The following is a 21,745-nucleotide window of genomic DNA, read 5'->3' as shown; positions in this document are numbered from 1 at the left end:
TTGCATCTCTCATGACCAGTGATGATGAGCATTTTTTCATGTTTGTTGGCCTCATATATGTCTTCTTTTGAAAAGTGTCTGTCTGTATCTTTCACCCACTTTTGAATGGGTTTGTTTTTTTTCTTGTAAATCTGTTTTATTTCTTTGTAGATTCTGGATATTAGCCCTTTGTCAGATGAGTAGATTGCAAAAATTTTTTCCCATTCTGTTGGTTGCCAGTTCACTCTAATGATTGTTTCTTTTGCTGGACAGAAGCTCTGGAGTTTCATTAGATCTCATTTGCGTATTTTGGCTTTTGTTACCAATGCTTTTGATTTAAACAACAAAGAGACCTTGTATCACACATGGTTGGGGAGGGTCCCTACAGGCTCCTTCACGTATCTTTCCTGATTTGCTCACCATGGCCACAGCCCAGCCGCTGAATGACACTCTAGTTCACGGCACACCAGACACATCTTGTCTGTGGGTCTCTGCTCTCTCACATTTTTTTGCACTTGCAAGTGTTGTCCTGGCAGATCTCTCTCACAAAAGTAGTCTGACATGATCTAAACATATTTCCATTACCCTTGTCAGATTATAAATTACTCAATATTAGAACAATTATTGGCTTGTCTCCAACGTACCTAGAACACTGACTCTCAATAAAATTTGTTAAGCTAAACAGTAAATCTCCATGAAAAAATGCAGTCACATCTGCTGGCCATGACTGAACCCATGACCCTCAAATTGGATGAACGTTCCATTAATCAGCTCCAGTACTTAGGATTTCATATGTAAGTATCTTAAAATTAACATTTTAGATATTTCAGTTTTTAAAGAAAGAAGAAAAACAGAGTATTTAAAAAGGTATAATTTAACCTTAAAAGCTTCTTCTTTGCTGAATTTTCTGGAGTCCTGGGAAACTTAGTTGTGGGTTTCTGGGGTGTATGCAAGACGGTCTCTGTTGATTTTGTCCTTGGGTCTATCAGTCCCTCCATAATCTGTCTTGCGTCTGATGCAAACTCCACATGGTATTTGTGAGGGGATTCTGAATCAATGCGTAGGACATTTTCCAAGTCATCTTCTTTTTCACTATCTGATGAATACTCTAAAATTTCTATAGAACTTGGCTGAAAAAAATTAAGAGAAAGGCATATTTTTAAATACAAAGAGTATTTTATCCAAGTCCACATTTATTTACATCATTCCATTCCCTTACAGTTACATTTCTTGAAGGAGCTTCTTGAATACAGTATCTGCAGCTTAAACCTCTGTTCTGACAAAATCCCAAAGTAACCAAGACAAAGACAAGAGGTTAAATCAACTGTTAAGTCAGACTTTATCTCATAGAACCCACAAAAATAAGTACAAATATTTCAATCTTCTTTCAGCAAACTACAAGACAGTACAATCTCTAAAACTGAACTAGTAACACTCATCTGAAAGGCTGATGATCGTCACTACGAATCTGACAACTACTGGAAAGCAAGTATTTCTTGGACTTTGAAATTTAACATTAAGCTAAATTGCCTCTTCAGGTGTAAATCATTTAATTTGCCAAAGGAATCCCGAAGAATAAAGATAAAGACTTGACTCTCTTAGTAAAATTATATAATATTTTCCAGAGACTAGTTTGAAATTGCAAATATCAACAGGAACTATTTAAGAATATGAGTCACTGTCTCCTTTTCCTAACATTTCCTAAACTGTTTCTTCTTTCTCCGACTGAGATTTCTAAACTTCCAAAATAATTTTTTGAAAACTGGATTATAAAACAAGAATTAATATCATATGGTCTACACTACAAAAAAGAAAAAAAAACATATCATATGGCCAATTCTGGAGGAAAGAATCAAAACTTTTTTGATGTTTTCTGTGTTTACTGAGACACATGCTAAAGCTTTAAAGCATAAGATCTTATTTTCCTATACTTGATTGTATAGGTCAATCCCATGTTATTCTGTGTTAGCAACAATTCATCCTTCAATTTCCTAACTTTAGGATGCACTAGCAGTCCCATATAATTTACTATATAAATATTGGGGGTGGTACTAGAGTTTACTTCATTAACTAATCTGCATAAAGTGAAAGGCCTTTTTTCTGAGGATTACTTTTTTTTTTGAGATTGAGTCTCACTCTATCACCCAGGCTGTAGTGCACTGGTGTGATCTCAGCTCACTGCTACCTCTGCTTCCCCAGTTCAAGTGATTCTCCTGCCTCAGCCTCCCAAGTAGCTGGGACTACAGGCACCCACCACCATGCCCAGCTAATTTTTGTATATTTAGTGGGGATGGGGTTTTACCATGTTAGCCAGGTCTGGTCTCAAACTCCTGACCTCAAGTGTAGCACCCACCTCAGCCTCCCAAAGTGTTAACAGGCGTGAACCACCACACCCAGCCAAATTCTTTCTAAGAGTCAAAAAAAAAGAACCATCCATCTCCAATACCTCGTCAAAAGACTGCTTCGGTAGTTACCCTCTATCAGATGCACTGAAAATAAGAAAAAGTAAAGCCTAAATTTCTAAAATAAATGCAGAGCTTAGTTCTACTGTCCTCACCATTTCAGTTTTGTGCCTAACTCACTCCAGGTACCTGTTAATCCATTAGTAACCACTGGGACACAGGTCTGCCTCACACAAGAGCTTCTGAATAAACATTAAAAATGGGTCATCAAAAGATCCAGAGCAGTTCAGATTCAGAACGAAGCTCTCTGACACTAAATCCTTTACACATTACTTAAGAACTCCATATTTAAATAATTTCATTTTTTCTGTTATGAGAAGTCTTATGTGCCCTAAAGTTTTGCCCTTTGTCCTAGAGCATTGTCTCTTAACCTTGGCACTCTCGCCATTTGGGGCTGGACCAGGAACTGGGCCATCCTGTGCACGATGGGGTGCCTGGCAGCACCCCTGGCCTCTACCCACTAGATGACAGGAGCACCGCCTCACCAGTCAGGACAATAAAAAAGGTCTCCAGGAGTTGCCAAATGTCCTCTGGGGACAAAATCACCCCCAGTTGAGAACCACCATCCTAGAAATAAGTCAACAAATAACCAACCACAGGTGGCTTGGGCTGGGAACTCACATGCAACCATAAAGAGGATTCATGCTGCTTGTAAGGATGGGGGAGGCCGTACCCAGATATTTATAAAACACTGTGATAGGAATGCTGCCATGGAGGTACTGCTTGGGCTCCAAGGAGAACACATAAGAAGGGCAACAAAGCCAGGAGGGGTACAGGGAAAGAGAAGAGTTAAGTGTCAGAAAAGGTCTGTTTCTGGCTGGGCAGGTGTAATCCCAGCACTTTGGAGGCTGAAGTAGGAAGATCACTTGAAGCCAGGAGTTTGAAAGCAGGCTGGCTAACATGGCGAAATCCCATGTCTAGTAAAAACACAAAAATTAGCTGGGTGTGGTGGTGCATGCTTGTAATCCCAGCTACTAGGGAGGCTGAGGCAGGAGAATAACTTGAGACCCTGGGAAGCAGAGGCTGCAATGAGCCGAGATCACACCACTGCACTCCAGCCTGGGCAACAGAGTGAGACTGTCTCAAAATAAAGAAAGAAAAGGTTTGCTTCCCAGAATCTGCAACCCGAAGTTCAATGCTAACTGTGGAATAGACAGAGAGAGGAGGGAAGGACAATCTAGGGAGAAGAAAGAAGAAGACCAAGATTCTGAGGCAGGAGACAGCCACTGGCAGCTTCATACAGGAGCTAACAACCTCCAACAGTAATGGGGAATGACCATTTGAACAACATTGGAATGGTGATACAGAGAAGAAAGAAACCAAGCTGGCAGGGAGAGAGCAGCTAACTGGAAGGCTCTTCCATAGTAAGAGCAAGAGATAGAGAGGATCTGAGTGGTCGTGGGAATAGAGAGGTGGACTGAAAAGAAATGAGGAAAAGGATGCAATAACACTTGAGGACCAAATTCAATATCAGGAAATACATTTGGGCAGGAGTTGCTGATATTCAAGCTGGTTTGGATGTGTGAATGTTGTGGTGCCTATGGGATACCCAGGGAAAAACTGGTCAACAGGCAGTGGCTCTGCAGGTCTGGAGTTCGAGGAGTGTTGAGGGATAGAAATACAACTTCAGAAATCATGAGAAGCAGGATGTGAAGCCATGAGGGCTGGAGAAGACTAAGGAAAGTATGTGAAAGGAAGAAGCGAGGGTCCAGGTTGGAACCCTGGAAAGGTCAATAACATTCATGCTGTCTTCAGGTGAGAAGAGGCTGAAAAGTGTTTTGCATTTGGCAAAAGAGAAATTGTACAGAGATAAGAAATCCATGGGACCTTGGTAAGAATAAATGGAAGATAAAATGAAAACAGCAAACCTGATAATTTGTTTTAGAAAGTTTAGATAGGCATATTTTATTTTCTTTCCCAGAAAGAATGGCATAAAAACGTACCTTTGGTCAGCTTTGAACAACGTGGCACAATGATGCTTAAGTTAAAAATCATGAAAACCATGAAATCCAAATGAATTTCCTCAGTGAAGAATTCAACATCAGTAAGACTGGTGAGACTTAATAGTAGCTCAAGTAGTACTTCGAAATTCGCAGCCATCAATCCATAACAAATTTTAGGACCCTTTGGCTTAAGCTGTTGCTTCCTCTGTGAGAACTAACTAATATCTAAGAATATAGTGAATGCCAACTACTCACATGCTACGTTAGCTGCTACAGTAGTATAAAAAAATTTAAGTCCATTCGTATTCCCCCCTTCTTATACCCAATTTAAAAACTGAAGGAAAAACTAAATATACAAAGTAATTTATGGACAATTCCAAATGCACCCTGCATACAGCAGATGTAGACATGGAGATCACTTGAAGTGGTAGCAGCCTAGAAGGTCTTTCCCAATAAAGGTGGTGTTTGACTCGAACACTGTCGTGGTCTCAGCCCTACTCCCTACTAGTGGGCTACCTCAGGGAATTATTTAACTTCCCTATACCTTTGTTTCCTCATCTTCAAATTGGAGATGCAGTAATAAATGCTAACGTATTAAGCATTTAGCAAATGTTAGCTATTCTTTTTAGCCCCTACAGTTTATATGTCTTTTGGTTTCAAATTTAGTATTTTAAAATTTGTGTTTATTTTTCTATTAAAACCTTTTTCTTGGTTTTTTTTTTTTTTAGACAGAGTTTTTGCTCTTGTTACCCAGGCTGGAGTGCAATGGCGCGATCTCGGCTCACCGCAACCTCCGCCTCCTGGGTTCAGGCAATTCTCCTGCCTCAGCCTCCTGAGTAGCTGGGATTACAGGCACGCGCCACCATGCCCAGCTGATTTTTTGTATTTTTAGTAGAGACGGGGTTTCACCATGTTGACCAGGCTGGTCTCGATCTCTTGACCTCGTGATCCACCCGCCTCGGCCTCCCAAAGTGCTGGGATTACAGGCTTGAGCCACCGCGCCCGGCCTTTTTCTTGGTTTTTAAGAGGATTTCTATATAAAAGACAATTTGGAACACAAAGAATGTCTTCTGTAGACAACCAAAAAGACAAATACTGTCTTAACCCACAAAGCAAATCCTGGATCCTTTGTGTAGTCATTTTTTAATTAATTATTTGTTGTTTTTTTTTTTAAATTTTTTTGAGATAGGATCTCACTCTGATGCACAGGCTGAAGTGTGGTGGCATGAACACAGCTTGCTGCAGCCTCGACTCTCCTGGGATTGAGTGATGCTCCCACCTCAGCCTCTCAAGTAGCTGAGACTACAGATGTGTGCCACCATGCCTGGCTAATTTTTTAAATTTTTTAGTAAAGACAAGGTCTCATTTTGTTGCCCAGGCTGGTCTCAAATTCCTGAGTTCAAGCCATCCTCCCACCTCAGCCTCCCAAAGTGCTGGGATTACAGGTGTGAGTCACTGTGCCCAGCCCATATAGTCATTTCTAACAGGAGCCAAGCTAGAAGGAACATATTTAGGAAAAGATAACTATAAGTCACCATTTTAGCAAATTGTATTTTAGAACATCCCCCTATGCCCATAATCCCGGATGAACATGGAGGAACTCTCCTATCACAGACAGAGAGGATCTAGAGGACCTACTTGATCACTGGACACCAGCTGCCTTGGCCTGGGCCTGGCTATGAGGAACACATGATCTTTCAGAAAGGGATGGCACGTGCAGGTGCACATGTGCACACAGATATGTGCATGCCAGGGAGGGTGGAAAAGAGAGGGAATATTAAGAGATAGGTCAAAGGAGGCTGCAGGTTCACAGGTTCAAGCTTACATTTCCTCTCTACGTTGTAGAATCAGATTAATGAGAAAGAAGGGCCATGAGTTTTGGAACAAGACAGACTTGTTTTTGATCTCAGCTCAGCTATTTAATTACTTTGGACAAGCTGACTCCCCCATTCCCAGTTTAATCATCCAAAAATGGAAAAATTCTTTGAAAAATATTTTAAGAATTAGAGATAATGACTATTTATTATGAAATATTTAAAGGCACAGAAAGGTAGGGGAAAAAAATAACAAGTAGATGTACCCATCACCTATTGTCAAATTTTAACTTGATGCAAATTTTTTTTAGGTTTTTTTTTTTTTTTTTTAATGGCACAGTTTAAATGCCCTGTATTTTTCTTCCTGTGCCTATTCTCCTTAGAGGCAATTCTCTCCTGAATTTGACAATTCATTATCATCTGTTTTCATTTTTTTTTAATAGCACACATACAAACGTACTATTTTGCAAGGACACAGCAGTTATAACTCATTAATTTTCATTGCAATGAAGTATTCCAGAGTCTGACTATACCACTTTTTACTTATCTGTTTCAATATTGGTAGACACTTAAAAGTTTTGTAAATTTTCACATTACGGCAGAACTGTAACATGTATGTACTGCACTTGTTTCACTGGGCACCATGCTGATTTCTCAGTGGTAGACTTTCAACCTCTCAATTCTCTTATAGGGTCTATTCAACTCAACTGTCCACACACATATGTACATGGAAGCACACCACAGCATAATATACGTAAAGAAAACCCCAAACCAAAAAAACTGGAATCATCCATTAATCAAGTGCTGGTTATGGTATTTACACAAGAAAACATTATGCAACCGTTAGAAACAATGAGATAGATCTATAAGTCTTGATAAGAATACAGAAAGTGATAAAACTTATATATATATATATAATATATATATATATATATATATATGAAGACCTTATGGGTGGAAAAACCAATAAAATACAGAACACATACAAATATTCTTGAAGGCTACTCTTGAAGGCTACTCAAGAAACTTAATGATTACTTCTGGGAGCTGAGTTTATTATTCTTTGCTTTAACCACTGTTCTAATTGAAATTTTTTTTCATTAAGTATGTATTTTTTTATTTAAAAATATTTTAAATTTAGTAAATTAAAAGTAGAGAGTATAAAAGCCATCTAGAGGATTCAGACACTTGGTGGCCAAAAGAGGAAACAAAACAAAATAAAATGGAGGGAGAAGGAACAAAAGAGAGAGACTGGCAGGAAGCCATCTCATGGGTAGGAGAAGACACAGTATTTCAATCTGTTAAGTCACTAGGGATGTTTGTTCTCCAAAATGAGCAGAACAAGAAATACTGAAATCTTTCTTTGGCCATCTAGATAAACAAAAATATATCACTGGTCACTGACTTGGGTTGCCAATGGAATTTTTTAGCAAGGGGTCTGAGTTCATGGCCACCAGCCTCAGAGGGTGAGAGAGACAAGGAGGAGAGGATGGCAGGGGTGTGAGGGAAGTCCTGCATCTGTCTAAACTGGCAGCCGCTGCTGAGAGCGAATTGTTTCCCGCAACATGGGCAATCTGCCCAATAACAAGCAGAGTTTCTTCAAGGGGAGATAAAGAAATCTGAAACTTAAGTGAATTCTCCTAATTTTAAAATATTTGCCACTAACCAAAAAAAAATTTTTTAACATGGTATAAGGGCACTACAGACTGCAGATACCAGTTTCTATACAAATTACACTGAAAAAGAAAAAGTGATTTCTAATAATATTTCCAACTTTTCTTCAATGCTAGATTTGTTTTGTTAGTCTTAAGCAACACAAAAGTTTTATTTTAGTATTTTGAAAGTAAACAGAAACCAAAGTATCAGTTAAGCTACACTTTTTCAAAGGCTAACAAAAAGGTATATATACAACTCTATAAGAACAAAGATTTGAGAGTAGTTTCACCAGAAACACTGATGGTTTTGCTTTATTGAGGGGCTGGGTGGGCTTAAAAATGAGTGGTAAACTCTCATTCACTAATAATACATGCTAATGTCATAAGAATTCAGTGGGGAAAAATGGAATCCTTAATAAACTGTTGTCATTTTTGTTCAGGATATTCTCTTTCCAGTTTTAGAGCTTCGTATATGTTGAGAGAACTAAATACCATATATAAAAACATAAACATTTTACACTAATAATACCTGGTGGTATTCAGGTCTCTCAAGTTCACTGAAACACTGCACTGCAAAAGATGAACAGACTACCTGGAATTTCTGTCCTTCAGACAAAAAAATAAAAGCAAATAATCAAAATGGCAGGCCCAAGCTTCCTATTAATTATAAAGATTATAATTAAAAAACACAAATATATAGTTTTACTTATAAAAATAATGTTCTAAAGCATAATTAAATACAAGTGTGTGCCTGCAGGTGCATGAATAGAAAGAGAGCACACAGGTTCTCTTGCAAATAAATCAAGACAAATAAATCAACAAAACCATGAACAGTGGGGACAATGCTCTAAGTGTTTTTCTGAGAATAATGATGAACTTGGACAAATTTACCCACACCCATTAAATAGGGCTTTGAGACATTGGGATCTGGGGGTCAGTGGTAGTCTGTACAATTCTGACTTGTCTGCATCTCCAAATCCACTGATGAAATGCTCTGACAAATTAAGTCAATAAAACATTTTAATATACTGAAAGTAATTCAGCACACTGGTAAGTGCTGATTCATTTCCGTCCCATTACTTTAATAACTATTATTCTATAACAGTTCAGTAACCAAATATTGTTAATGAAAACACTTCAGATAAAGAGTCAGTTGGTTCAAGTGATGTACTAGAAGAGGCCAAAGTTCATGCCAACCAGGATAATGGTGTTAATTGAAACAGATAAAATATTAGGGAGCAAAGAAAGGAGAAAGAAAATACTGCTTGGAGTTTTAAATGTTCACAGTACCAACACAGAGACACAGAGCATCTGGCAAGAGGCTGGAAATGCAGCTGTTTAGCAAGGAGACCATGGAGAAGAAAAGATCCCAGTAAGATGCCCCTGTGGTGGGTAGGGTGAGGCCGCAGCGGCACCCTAACTCCTGGGCTCTCGACAGTTCAGGTGCATTTCTACAGCTTTGCCTCACCACAGGCGGTGTCCCACAGGCTGCATGCTAAGAGTTACAGTGACTCCACAATTCCATTCTTTTTGGGGATTCTTTGACATTCTATAATATCGGGCAGTCAAAACGATAAGAAAAAGACCTGGTGTTTCTCTAACTTGAAATCTGACAGTTTTTTGGTAATCTATGCAATGGGGAGAAGTGGTGTGTAAAATGAGAAGTACAGGCATATATTTAAGGGAGCTGACCAGAAAAAACAATTTTAAAATCCTATAATTCTCTAAACAGGTGGATATTCAACAATATCACTTTTTCTTTAAAAAATAAACTTTACACCAGGTGCAGTGGCTCACACCTGTAATCCCAACACTTTGGGAGGCTGAGGCGGGGGGATCACGAGGTCAAGAGATCAAGACCATCCTGTCCAACATGGTGAAACCCCATCTCTACTAAAAATACAAAAATTAGCTGGGTGTGGTGGTGCACACCTGTAGTCCAAGCTACTCAGGAGGCTGAGGGCAGGAGAATCTCTTGAACCCGGAAGGCAAAGGTTGCAGTAAGCCGAGATCATGCCACTGCACTCCAGCCTGGTGATAGAGTCAGACTCTGTCTCAAAAAAACAAAAACAAAAAAAACAAAATCCAACCAACCAAACTTTAAATTTAAAAAGTAACTAGCACAATGCTTATACAATCCAGTTGCTACTCTTTAAGTTAAGGTTACTTCCTATAATCCTTCCTACACATTTCTTTATGAAATGTTCAGAAAAGCTTCTCGTGATTGCCCTGAATACCTGAAGAGCTACCCTTCAATAGTAGTGTCCCAGTTCCTATCAACCAAATCTTAATCTAAATCCATGTATGATAGTCTACGTGTATAGGGTCCTCCTAGATGAAAAACTGTGTCTGCTTTCAAGTAAGGAAAACATTAAAGTCTAATTTCAAGATGAAGCAGTTTCTCTGTAGTATGAAATAAATCAGCCAGATGAAAACACTGTTCTTTAATGTTCAGAAATTAAAGCTCTTAATTCTAGAATTTATAGAAAGATCACGTCAAGAGCAATGATGGAGTATTACTAATAAATGATCACTTCCTTATTTTAAAATTACACCTTTATAGCTAAATGCTACCCAGCTGGTAGAACAAAGGGAGGATGGTAACTAAACTCATGATTCGTCGAGATAATCAATCATAAAACAGAAAATTTCTCACTTGACTCATATTTCATGCAAAACAAAAGTCTCAAGTCTTTGGTCTCAGCCAACATGCAAAGGCGTGCTACAGGGCGGCTCTTTGAGGGCACCTTGTGTGTGTGGTACCATGTGGGGCAGGTCTGGCTGAGCCCAGACTCGCAGGCGGGGTGAGCTCCCCACGCCACTTCCTGCCGATCACTGGCTTCTGCTCTCTGAGGCCTCCCACCCAATTACTGACCAGGCCCAGACCTGCCCAAGTAGGATCTTCTGAGAACACCCAGAGCAGTGTTATGCCAGGTTCACCCTGCCTATCCTGAGTTCAGCCTCCCTTTCTTAAAGTCACACTACAAATGAGCACAGTCAGTAGCACCATAAGGAAAGAACAAGTGAGTTAGAAGGCCGTGCCTGCCTAGAAGCTTTTAAATCCCATACAAACCCCTGTTTTAAGGAGGTTGGATGGTAAGAGCAACCACAAAAATGCTGCAGAAGATACACTACGGCAAGTAAAATCATCAAAACCAAGACTGCTCTTCACACACTGAGGGGAAGGAAAGAGTACTAGTAGCTGATAGGCCGATAGGTTTAGTTATCACATGCCTGTGTTTCCACTCCCACTTCTAAAATGAAATTTATTCATGTAACACATTAACTGAGTGCCTACTGTGTATCAGGAATCATTCTGGGTACAATGGGTACAGAGGAAGGGAGGGACCCGAATCCAAATGGTCCTCTATTATCCCAGTGTAGTCATGGTGTGCACACACACACACACACATTAATTCATGTGGAATGCTCTCTGGCTATGCAATAAGAACTTCACTGGTTGTGTGGAAAAGAACAGCAAAACAACCCGAAATAAAGAGTATATTGGACTCCCACTTGCTAACAAAATTTTATTTTTTACTGAATTAAAACCAATAAAGCAACACCAATTCTAAACAATAGAAAGGCTTAAACCACCGATAAGAGATCTACTTTCACTGTTTACATGGTGTGCTTTTTGTGACTGAAACTTTATCCATGAAAATCAGCCAGCTAGTGAGAGGCAAAACAAAAGCTACAGGTTTTCTCACACATTCAAGGAAAAAAATCTTTTCTGAGGTAAACAGGTTTAACAAGCTACACCCATAGTTACACCTCTGAAAACCACCTGGCTTGCCTTCCTCAAATCAAATACGTGTTTCCAGCCTCAGCTGCAGCCCAGCGAGATGGAAAGAACTTTACTCAAGTCCCATGGACTGCCTTACGGAAGCCCCCTCCACCTATCATCCGGCCCTGCACCCACTCTGCGGAGCCCAGGGACAGAGACAGGAGCGCAAGTGGGGAGTGGTATCATGAGGCCCAAGAAAGGCACCTGCCAGATCAGTCAAAGTTCACCAAGCATTAGCTGAGGGTGGAGAAGGTGGCAGCGCCCAAGGCCAGGGGGCTCCACAGCAAACAGCAGGCTCCACCCAACAACACAGTCCTCAGAGGTTCTCATGCATTTTGTCTGCAGTGATCACAGATGAAAAGTACCCACTTTTCCAACAAAATAGCATACACATGTGGAGTTCTGCTACAATCTGTGATATGACCTGTCCGGCCATTCTGTGTGTTTTAAAATCTGCTCAGTGGGCGTCAGCCCTGAGCTGCTGCAAGGGTGCTTTCTGCCAGTCCCAGGCAGGGGCAGCACATGTTGCTGTGGTACAGGCTGAGGGGTCATTGACTCAGACCTACACTCAAAACCTGGGCCTCAAAATTAGTAGAAACAAACATGATGGCATGTTTTAAAAATAAATCTGTTCATTTATGCAGCTGGACCCAACGCAACCCAGGTTGCTTCTCGTTATGAGCTAAGTTTTGTTTTCATTCAAGGCAAATAATTAAAATGCTACACAATAGAGGACTGAGGAAGGTGAGAATGAAAGAAACGAGAGAGAACCCCTGAGAAGGTAGAAGACTTCAGAGGAATCAAGCCAGGTGGGTGACCTAGGAGAACAAAACCAATAAAGAAAAGCAAAAGCAGTGACCGGGGAGTAGACAGTCCTGAGCTGTGGGCCCAGTGGGTGTTCCTCACCCGGGAGCTCCACAAGGAGCAAAGGCAACAGGGATCAAGGGAACAAGGAGCTTCGCTGGTACATGGGCTTAAACACACTCAGGTGAATAAAGTTAAACACACCTCGCACAGGAAGCTCCTTGAACCGTGAATATGCTTGTGTGCATTCTGCCCTCTACAAGAGTCTGCAATAAGCAGTCTTTCCTAAACTCCTTTAGCCTCAATTTAACCAGTATTTTACTGCACATCTCATGGAGCTGAATATTCTGAAATCTTATATTTTAATCATTCTAATGAAAAGCTCTTGCAAGTGAAGTTTTCCATCATTTCTTCTTTCACCCAGGTCACCCAGGCTGCAGTGCAGTGGTGCTACCTTGGCTCACTACAACCTCAGCCTCCCAAGTGGCTGGGACTGTAGGCTTGCACCACCACACCTGGCTAATTTTTGTATTTTTTATAGAAATGGAGTTTCGTCATGTTGCCCAGGATGGTCTCAAACTACTCAACTCAAGCCAGTCACCTACCTCAGCCTCCCAAAGTGCTGGGATTACAGGTGTGAGCCACCAAGCCCAGCCTCTTTATGTTGAATATAGGCAAATAATCTCATGACAGCTCACAGGCATTCCTGTGGAGAGCCACTGTTTTGGACTTTGATGTAGTGCAGTTCTGCATGCCAGCTGGGCTTCCTTACAGGCTGCTCTGCTCACTGACCCCACTCTTAGGGTGCCGGAGTCTGCTCTAACAGCCTTTTCTGACTGCCTGCCTAAGCCACAAGCCCCTTTCAGTTTGCCTTGGGTTTTAAGGGCCTATAGCAAGATGCAATGTGGGACACCCAGAGGACTCTAAAGACGAAGACGATATAGATTCTGCTCTTTAGAGATTTACATTTGGCTACCTGTTCACAATTAGGTTGAGCCACTGAGAGCTCAAAACACTCAACTGTAAAGCAAACCTAAGAGCAATTATTTCAGAGTCCCAGGGCCCCGGTCAAGATCCACAGTTAACCCCAAAGGCACTGGCTGAGGTTTTGGCAAGTGCCATCTTGCCATCTTAGGCGTACATAATGATGTTTCTTTGAAATAATCAAACGAGCAGAATAATCCTTATGAGATTACCTTGGGGTGAAAGAAGACAAATGAGGTAAACTGAAACAAGATCAAATTAATTAAATGTAGTTGTCCACAGTCACACAAGAGAAAAATCTCAGGACTACTACTATCCACACAGCATCTTACACACTGTGTACCAGGCTCTGTCTGGAAAATAACAGAAACCAGAAGAATTAAGAGAGGAAAATCTATACATATGTAGATACATTTAACTTTGATAGCTGCAATTATGAGTAAAGGCAAAATGAATTATCTTTAATAAAAGAACAAATTTGTCCCTATGTATTTTTCCATAACCATGAAGTTCAACAAACATGATTTCCTAAGGACTTCAGTATTGAAAAAATTAAAAAGTAGTTCATGTTTCATAATGCTTGTGTCATCATTATTTCAATAGTGAAAAGATAATGTTTAATATACTGTTGGGAATTTTATTGGCCATAATGTGCTAAAACAATATTATGGACATAAGTCATCTCTGAAAATAATTACTGTCTGATATTCATGCAAGAACATGAACTATGGGAAAAAATGCCAGGTTCTCTCAGTCCCTACAAAATCTAGAAATGTCAAAGGTAGTGCTGGAAACCCCACTCGTGGGAAGACACTTGGTTTAAGTTATGAACTAAATTAAAACAAAACAGTGTTTATCTTGGTGTAACTTTAAATACCCGTAACTTTAAGTACTATAAAGTTATCCTGGGTTTGATTTATGAAGTCATATAAGTGTTTCTTAAATGAAAATAAGATACTGCTGAATAAAAATAAGGCACTAAAATGACATTCTGTAATGTAATTATAACTAGCAAAACATGTTGTTGTTTCTGAAATATATGCCACTAGAGATTCTTATTATGGAGAGTTTGGGAATGAATTAACTCAGCAGGGTGAGTTGCTCCAACCTGTTCAGGTGACTGGCCCTTGACCCAGCCACTTGGGAACTGAGTTCTTGGAATATTCTGATAGAAATGTTTGCATGCTTGAAACCTTGACCACACTGTACCACTCTGTCTATGTAGTCTGTGCAAACAACATAATTTATGGTGAAACCTGCTGTTTCCTCCTGGGCGACAGTTTCAGTAGCTGTGGTCAGTCACACAGGCACTGTGAATCTACAAAACTGAATCAGAATAAAAATCCTAAACTGTTAGGACCAAGAGAGCTTCCCTGATAGACAATATTTGCACATAATGAACTGCTATAATTCATTGCTAGAGGAAGTAAGAGTGTCCTGTTCAACTCCCATGGAACAGGACACCTGGAGGCTTGTGCCTGGTCTCCTCCAGATTGCTCCCAACACACCTTTCCCACTTGCTTCCTTTGCTGTAATAAACTGCAATCATGAGTATACTTACTTCTAAGTCCTAGGACTCCTTCTAGCAAATCACTGAACTTGGAAATAACCTTAGGGACCCCAAACACATACAGTTTATGAGATTTTATTAATTTTATCACATTTCCTATCATTTCAGTAGAGTGAGATGTAAAAACCAGTCTATACGACCCTGATAATCAGGTATGGCTGACTACATTAAAAATAATAACTTAAAGGACTCAAAGAAATATCAGTCCCCATAGATGGAAGCCAATTAGGGTTAAATGAATATAGCTAGAAAGCAAATCACCATTGAGAGCAGCGGTCAGCAAACTTTTCTATAAAGGAAAATATTTTAGGCTTTATATATGGTAAATATATATATAGAGAGAGAGAGTAAATATTTTAGGCTTTGTGGGCCATGCAGTGTCTGTCAGAAATACCCAACTCTGCCATTGTAGTGCGACAGCAGCCAGAGATAACACGTCAACTAATGAGTATGGCTGTGCGCCAATAAAACTTCATTGTGGAGACAGGTGGTGGGCCAGATTTTAAACCGTAAGCTATAGTTTGCCAACTCCAATCCAGAACAAGTGAGCTTCAATAAAAATGATGTTTCTCTATTGCTTTTCTAGGTTAAAAAAATTTTTTTAAACATAAAGGAAAATCCCAAGATGTTTTTCCTCATCACTCAATATACGTTGACATGCTACAATAAAACTCTGAAATTAAAATGACCTATATTAGAAGTAGAGTGATTTTGAAAATTCAACTTACTACTTATTGGCATCTACTATGATCTTAGTACAACATCAAATGTTCTGAAGAGAAATCAACGTAAGAGATCCTGCCACTGGCACTGGGATATTACAGACTGGTTGATGTTGCCCTGTATGGGTTTTCCATTGCTTCACAACAAATTACCACAAACTTAGCAACTTAAAACATCACCCATTTATTAGCTCACAGCTCTGTTCAAACTTTATCTGGGTAAACAGAAGGTTGGGCATGACAAGACTGGGTTCTCTACATAGGGCTTCCCAAGGCCAAAATCAAGGTCCTGGCTGGGCTCCCTTGTCATCTGGAGCTCAGGATCCTCTTCCAATCACACCTGCTTGGGGTGTGATTCAGTTCCTTGCACACTGGGGTCCCTGTTTCCTTGAAAGCAGTCGAGGCTGCTCTCAGCTTCAAGAGGCTTTTCACAATATTTGGCACATGGTCTCCTCCATGTTTTTGTTTTTTGTTTTGTTTTTTATTGTTTTTGAGATGGACTTTTGCTCTTGTTGTCCCGGCTGGAGTGCAATGGCACAATCTCAGCTCACCACAACCTCCGTCTCCTGGGTTCAAGTGATTCTCCTGCCTCAGCCTCTCGAGTAGATGGGATTACAGGCATGCACCACCACGCCCAGCTAATTTTTATGTTTTTAATAGAGACGGGTTTCTCCATGTTGGTCAGGCTGGTCTCTAACTCCTGACCTCAGGTGATCTGCCTGCTTCGGCCTCCCAAAGTGCTGGGATTACAGGCATGAGCCACCGCACCTGGCCAGTCTCCTCCATGTTTAAAGACAGCCAGAAATAAATAATCTTTTTGCTCTTTAATTCCTGATCAGTTCCTGTAACTGGCTCTTACAACGAAAAAGTTTAATTTACTTAGATTCACTGTTGCTCAAAGAACTCAAAGTGTGTCTAACACAATCAAAGTCCCTAAAACGGCACAGTGAGAGATGATTTTGAAATGATTTTTTTCTTAGAAATAATTCTATCTTAAGGTCATGTAAAATGATGGATTTCCTGGGACTGATAACAAACTTCCTGGGAATACCGAGTATTAACATAATCTTAAGCATTTAGGTAATGTAGAACTTTGAATTAAGACAGACTAAAAAAGCTTTTCTATTGTGCTAGATTCTTTCTTCTTTTCTTTTCTTTGAGATGGAGTCTTGCTCTGTTACTGGGCTGGAATGCAGTGGTGGGATTTCAGCTCACTACAACCTCTGCTTCCCGGGTTCAAGCAATTCTCCTGCCTCAGCCTCCTGAGTAGCTGGGACTACAGGCACGTGCCACCACGCCCAGCTAATTTTTGTATTTTTAGCAGTGACAGGGTTTCACCATGTTGGCCAGGATGGTCTCGATCTCTTGACCTCATGATCTGCCCGCCTCAGCCTCCAAAAGTGCTGGGATTATAGGCGTGAGCCTCTGTGCCCAGCCCACATTCTTAATAATACTTGTCAGAGCCATTAATATATTCAAATTCCTTTCTTCATCATCTACAACATACTGATTGAATAACAACTATCTTAAAAGAAACTTAACAAAACGAGAAATTTCTGGGCACAGTGGTGCACACCTGTAGTGTCTGCTACTCAGGGAGATCCCTTGAGCCCAGGAATTCAAGACCGGCCTGTACAACACAGCCAGACAATGTCTCTTAAAAAAAAAAAAATCTGGTAGCTTGAGAATATGAAACAATTAAACCTATTTCTTTGAAGGCTGTGCTTTAGAAAACAATTATTTTTGTTTTCTTTATTTTTTTTTTTGAGACGGAGTTTCGCTCTTGTTACCCAGGCTGGAGTGCAATGGCGCGATCTTGGCTCACCGCAACCTCTGCCTCCTGGGTTCAGGCAATTCTCCTGCCTCAGCCTCCTGAGTAGCTGGGATTACAGGCACGCACCACCATGCCCAGCTATATTTTTGTTTTCTTAATAGCTATTAATTTGTTCTCCACTGCCCCTCAAAAGAATACAACTTTAAAACTAGACAAAGCAAAATAAGAAAATCACATGCTTTGAAAACTGTCTACCAACTTTGGCTACACATCCCTCTGTCCTTGTCTGTTATAATTAAATGTCTGGGTTTCTTAAGGGAGCAGAGGAACCAAGTCTTGCTCTGCCTCCCAGGCTGGGGAATGCAGTGGCACGATCTCTGCTCACTGCAACCTCTACCTCCTGAGTTCAAGTGATTCTCCTGCCTCAGCCTCCTGAGTAGCTGGGATTACAGGCACCTGCCACCACGCCCAAATCATTTTTGTACTTTCAGTAGAGACAGGGTTCACCACGTTGGCCAGGTTGGTCTCAAACTCCTGGCCTCAAGTGATCCACCCACCTTGGCCTCCCAAAGTGGAGGGATTACAGGCATGAGCCACCATGCCCAGCCAAAAAGCCTCTTACCATTTACAAGCATAAATAAAAAGCAAATAGTCTGGTATTCAAGAATCTTATGATCTTAATTCTGTAATCTCATTTCCTGCTGCTCTTCCACACAAAAAAATGCCTAACTCAGCTACACCAAATTAGAAGTTTCTCCAAGAAAACTAGATAATGTGTTGTTGTTGTTTTTCTCATATTTCTAACATACTGTTTCTTTTACCTGGAATGCCCTTCCTCTTCCCTCCTGGCAAATTACTACTCAGCAAAGAGTTTACTAAAACATCCTTCATATGCGAAGCCTTTCTCCCACCCCAACAGTCTATATAATGAGTGAATCTGACAGCATGCACCTAGGTTCTTTTTTGTTATTGTTCGAGACAGAGTCTGGCTCTGTTGCACAGGCTGGAGAGCAGTGGAGCGATCTCGGCTCACTGCAACCTCCCTCCTGCCTCAGCAACCCAAGTAACTGGGATTAATTACAGACACACGCCACCATACCTGGCTAATTTTTGTGTATTTTTAGTGGACATTCACCTTAAATTCTACCATTTGTCTTCCTGTGTACCTCCTTTAGCATCCACTACAGGGTCTTTCTGAAGCCACAGAGGGCTCTCACCACCACATATTATACCATTTCTATTACTTAATTTCTGTGTATTACAATAATTTGTATAGATGTCTGTCCCTTCTTTGAGACTATGAGCTTTAAAACCTAGCATGGTTTTTATAGGCTTGGCTCCAAGAACATAGACAGGCATAGAAAAATCTATGTGAGAGAATATAAAATAAATAAATCTTGACCACTTCACTTACTGAAAGCTTCTGCTTATCTGATCTCTAAATAACAACAGCAGAAAATTATTTTTTGTGATATACTATTTCTTTATGTTGGGAGCCCTAGAGGCAACTGCTCTATATGAACAGCAACACAGAGGAAATCAACACTGCGCTTCCCATGCAGTTGATACAGAGGGCAACTAAAGAGGTTCCTTCTGCCTTCTGAGGAGAGAGAGAGATTTCTTTCTACATAAAATATCACACACAGGAAAAGACACTCCCTCGAGTCCACAACCACATTTATAATCCCCACTCACTTCCTAAGTTAATTAGTGTTGACATATTGCTGTGCCTACAAAAATCATCTTTTTAGGAGACAATCACGAAGCCAGGTCCTGAACAGAAAGATGAAACTAACAGTATACAAGAGACTTGCAGTGCAGAAAATAAAGAGAATGGAAGATAGAAAAAAAAAAAGCGAGGGACAGAGATTTATTTGCATTGTGTTAAAGGAAAAGACTCTCCCTTACAATGGGGGATAGAGACCCCTTAAAAAAAACACAAGCTAAAAAAGTCACTATTGGAAATCAATGTATTTAATATGACCAGAAGGGAAAACAGCACTGGACCATAGGATCTTTTTTAGACTATGGTTAAAATATTTCCTTTAAGTATGTATTTTGTTTTCCAAATGATCAGACTCTTAAATGTATCTCTAGAAATGAAGTACTTTATATAAACTATCCTCTTCGTAACTGCCACTCAGAACACCAACTGCCTATTATGACACAGCAACCAAGAAACACTTGGGCTTGTATTGGGGACAATCAACTTGTGACTTCCTGCTAGACTTTCTCAATTCACATGATGATGAAATGGCTAGTGTTGCAATGCACTTACGGCTTTAGATAAAAACATAGGCACTCAAGACAGAAGTGGCCAAAGAGAGCATCGCCCAGCAGGAAGTTGTTCCTACAAAGGAAATTGCAGTTTCTAAGATGAAGAGGAAGTCAAGTGGGAGAATTAAGTGTCTTAAGGGCTTGAGAAAATACTGAAGAAACTACTTGTGGTCTCAAATACAGTTAAAACACCAAGTAGTCCAGGCTATCACTAATTACAAATTCAAAACTTTAACAATACAATGTGGGGTAAAGCTAGTCCACAAAAGGTAAATCGTGTCTGTGTAACCTTTGTTCTTACACACTTGCTCCTGCACAATGTGAGAATCTTAGTCACATGTCTCTTCATTTTATGATATCCTGCAATGTCCTCTTCATATACAAACCCACTCCCCAATAAGCTTCTTCTAGTTTCTATATAATAAATGGCTACCTTCTGAAGTTTGTTCATTCCCACATGCCTAGGAAACATATCCTGGACAGAGAACACATTACCAGTCATTTATCTGGCATTACAGCAGTTTACTTTACTACAACTTTCATAAGTTCTAAGAAACCTCTGATAGTAGCTGTTTCAGCCCTTTCATCTCTAGACGTTTCAACCATATGGGAGCTTCATATCTCACCTACTTATTTCCCTTTTCAGTTTTTAAAAATCATGCCCAGAATTCTTTGATGCTGATAAATATTCGCTGAACAGACTTTTTCCATCATTAAACAGGAAACTGAATATTGCACATCTTTTTTTATAGTCAATAGGCTGTATAGAGTTATTAGCGGTATTAACAAGGAGACTACTGATAATTTTTCATAAAAGACCACACATGACCTTCTTTTCCATAGGTTAATCATGTAATAACCACTTCTGCACAGAAAAGACATGCACACGGAAGGCAAGCATGAACATGTCCACATACAGCAACTTTCTTGTCTCATCAAGACCACAGCATGTTTGCCAAGATGGCTGGCAAGATGACACCAGGCTCCAAGGATCTGCTTTTTATTCTAATAACTGAAATCTTGTCTTAGTTTTCAGTATTTCACAGAACGCCATCTCGTTTTTTTTTTTTTTTTTTGACTTCTCAACTCTGACTCCATTAACAACCACTGACATATGCTAAGAACTGAATGTTGTGTCCTCCCCAAAACTTGTACATTGAAACTAATTGCCAATGTGGTGGTATTAGAAGGTGGGACTTTTGGGAGGTAATTGGGTTAAGGGGTTGGTTATGAATGGGATGAGTGCCCTTATAAAAAAGGTCCCAGAGAGCTGCCTTGTCCCTTCCACCATGTCAACTTACAGCAAAAAGATGGCTACGTATGAACCAGGAAGTGGCCCTCACCAGACATCAAATCTGCTGATGCCCTAACCTTGGACTTCCCAGCCTCCAGAACTGTGAGAAATGTATTTTCATTGTTTATAGGCCACTCAATCTGTAGTACTTTGTTACAGCAGCCCCAATGGACTAGGACAAGTATCATCCTACGATTTCCAGTTTGGCTTTGAATCACCATGTTCTTAGGATCTCCAGCAACCCTTCTTTCCTCCAGCTGCTTATTTTCTCCAACTAGCATTTCACAATTCCTTCCTACCTTCCTTCACTGAACACATAACGGCTGAAAACCAAGTATCTACTACATGTTGCTGCTACAACACTGAGCAAGACTCGGGCAGGTTATGGACACACTCCACTAAACGCTATCAAAGGAGTGGAGCGGGCTGGCCGGGGGAAGGGCAGCAATGGGGGCTAGTAGTAGAACTTCTTACCAACCATTTAACTTTTTTCTATTCCCATATTCCCACTGTCTTAAATGTGTGGGTTTATATAATGATCCACACTACCTGCAACCTTCAACTATTGTTCAAAAACTTTGTTAGTTTCCTATTGCTCTGTAACAAATTGCCACAAACTTAGTGGCTTAAAGTAACACTCATTTGTTAGCTCCCAGCTCCAGAAGCCAGAAGTTTGGCCA

The 21,745-nt window shown here is 40.3% G+C and overlaps 1 protein-coding gene across 4 annotated transcripts in view; it reads right to left on the bottom strand.

Moving 5' to 3' along the window:
• Positions 1-21,745, bottom strand: part of SPIDR (scaffold protein involved in DNA repair) — a 401,999-nt gene that overhangs the window by 285,762 nt on the left and 94,492 nt on the right. For 3 of the 4 annotated variants that reach the window (XM_010351608.3, XM_010351611.3, XM_074386636.1), the window contains exon 6: positions 859-1,109. In XM_010351608.3, coding sequence (XP_010349910.3) covers positions 859-1,109 — 251 coding nt within the window. Of the gene's footprint in view, positions 1-858; positions 1,110-21,745 lie in introns of those variants that run through there. The other variant, XM_074386637.1, reaches the window with a different exon arrangement.

This window comes from Saimiri boliviensis, chromosome 15, assembly GCF_048565385.1.
Source record: "Saimiri boliviensis isolate mSaiBol1 chromosome 15, mSaiBol1.pri, whole genome shotgun sequence".
In the NCBI taxonomy this organism is placed as follows: Eukaryota; Metazoa; Chordata; class Mammalia; order Primates; family Cebidae; genus Saimiri; species Saimiri boliviensis.
This window is presented reverse-complemented; position numbering and strand designations above follow the sequence as displayed.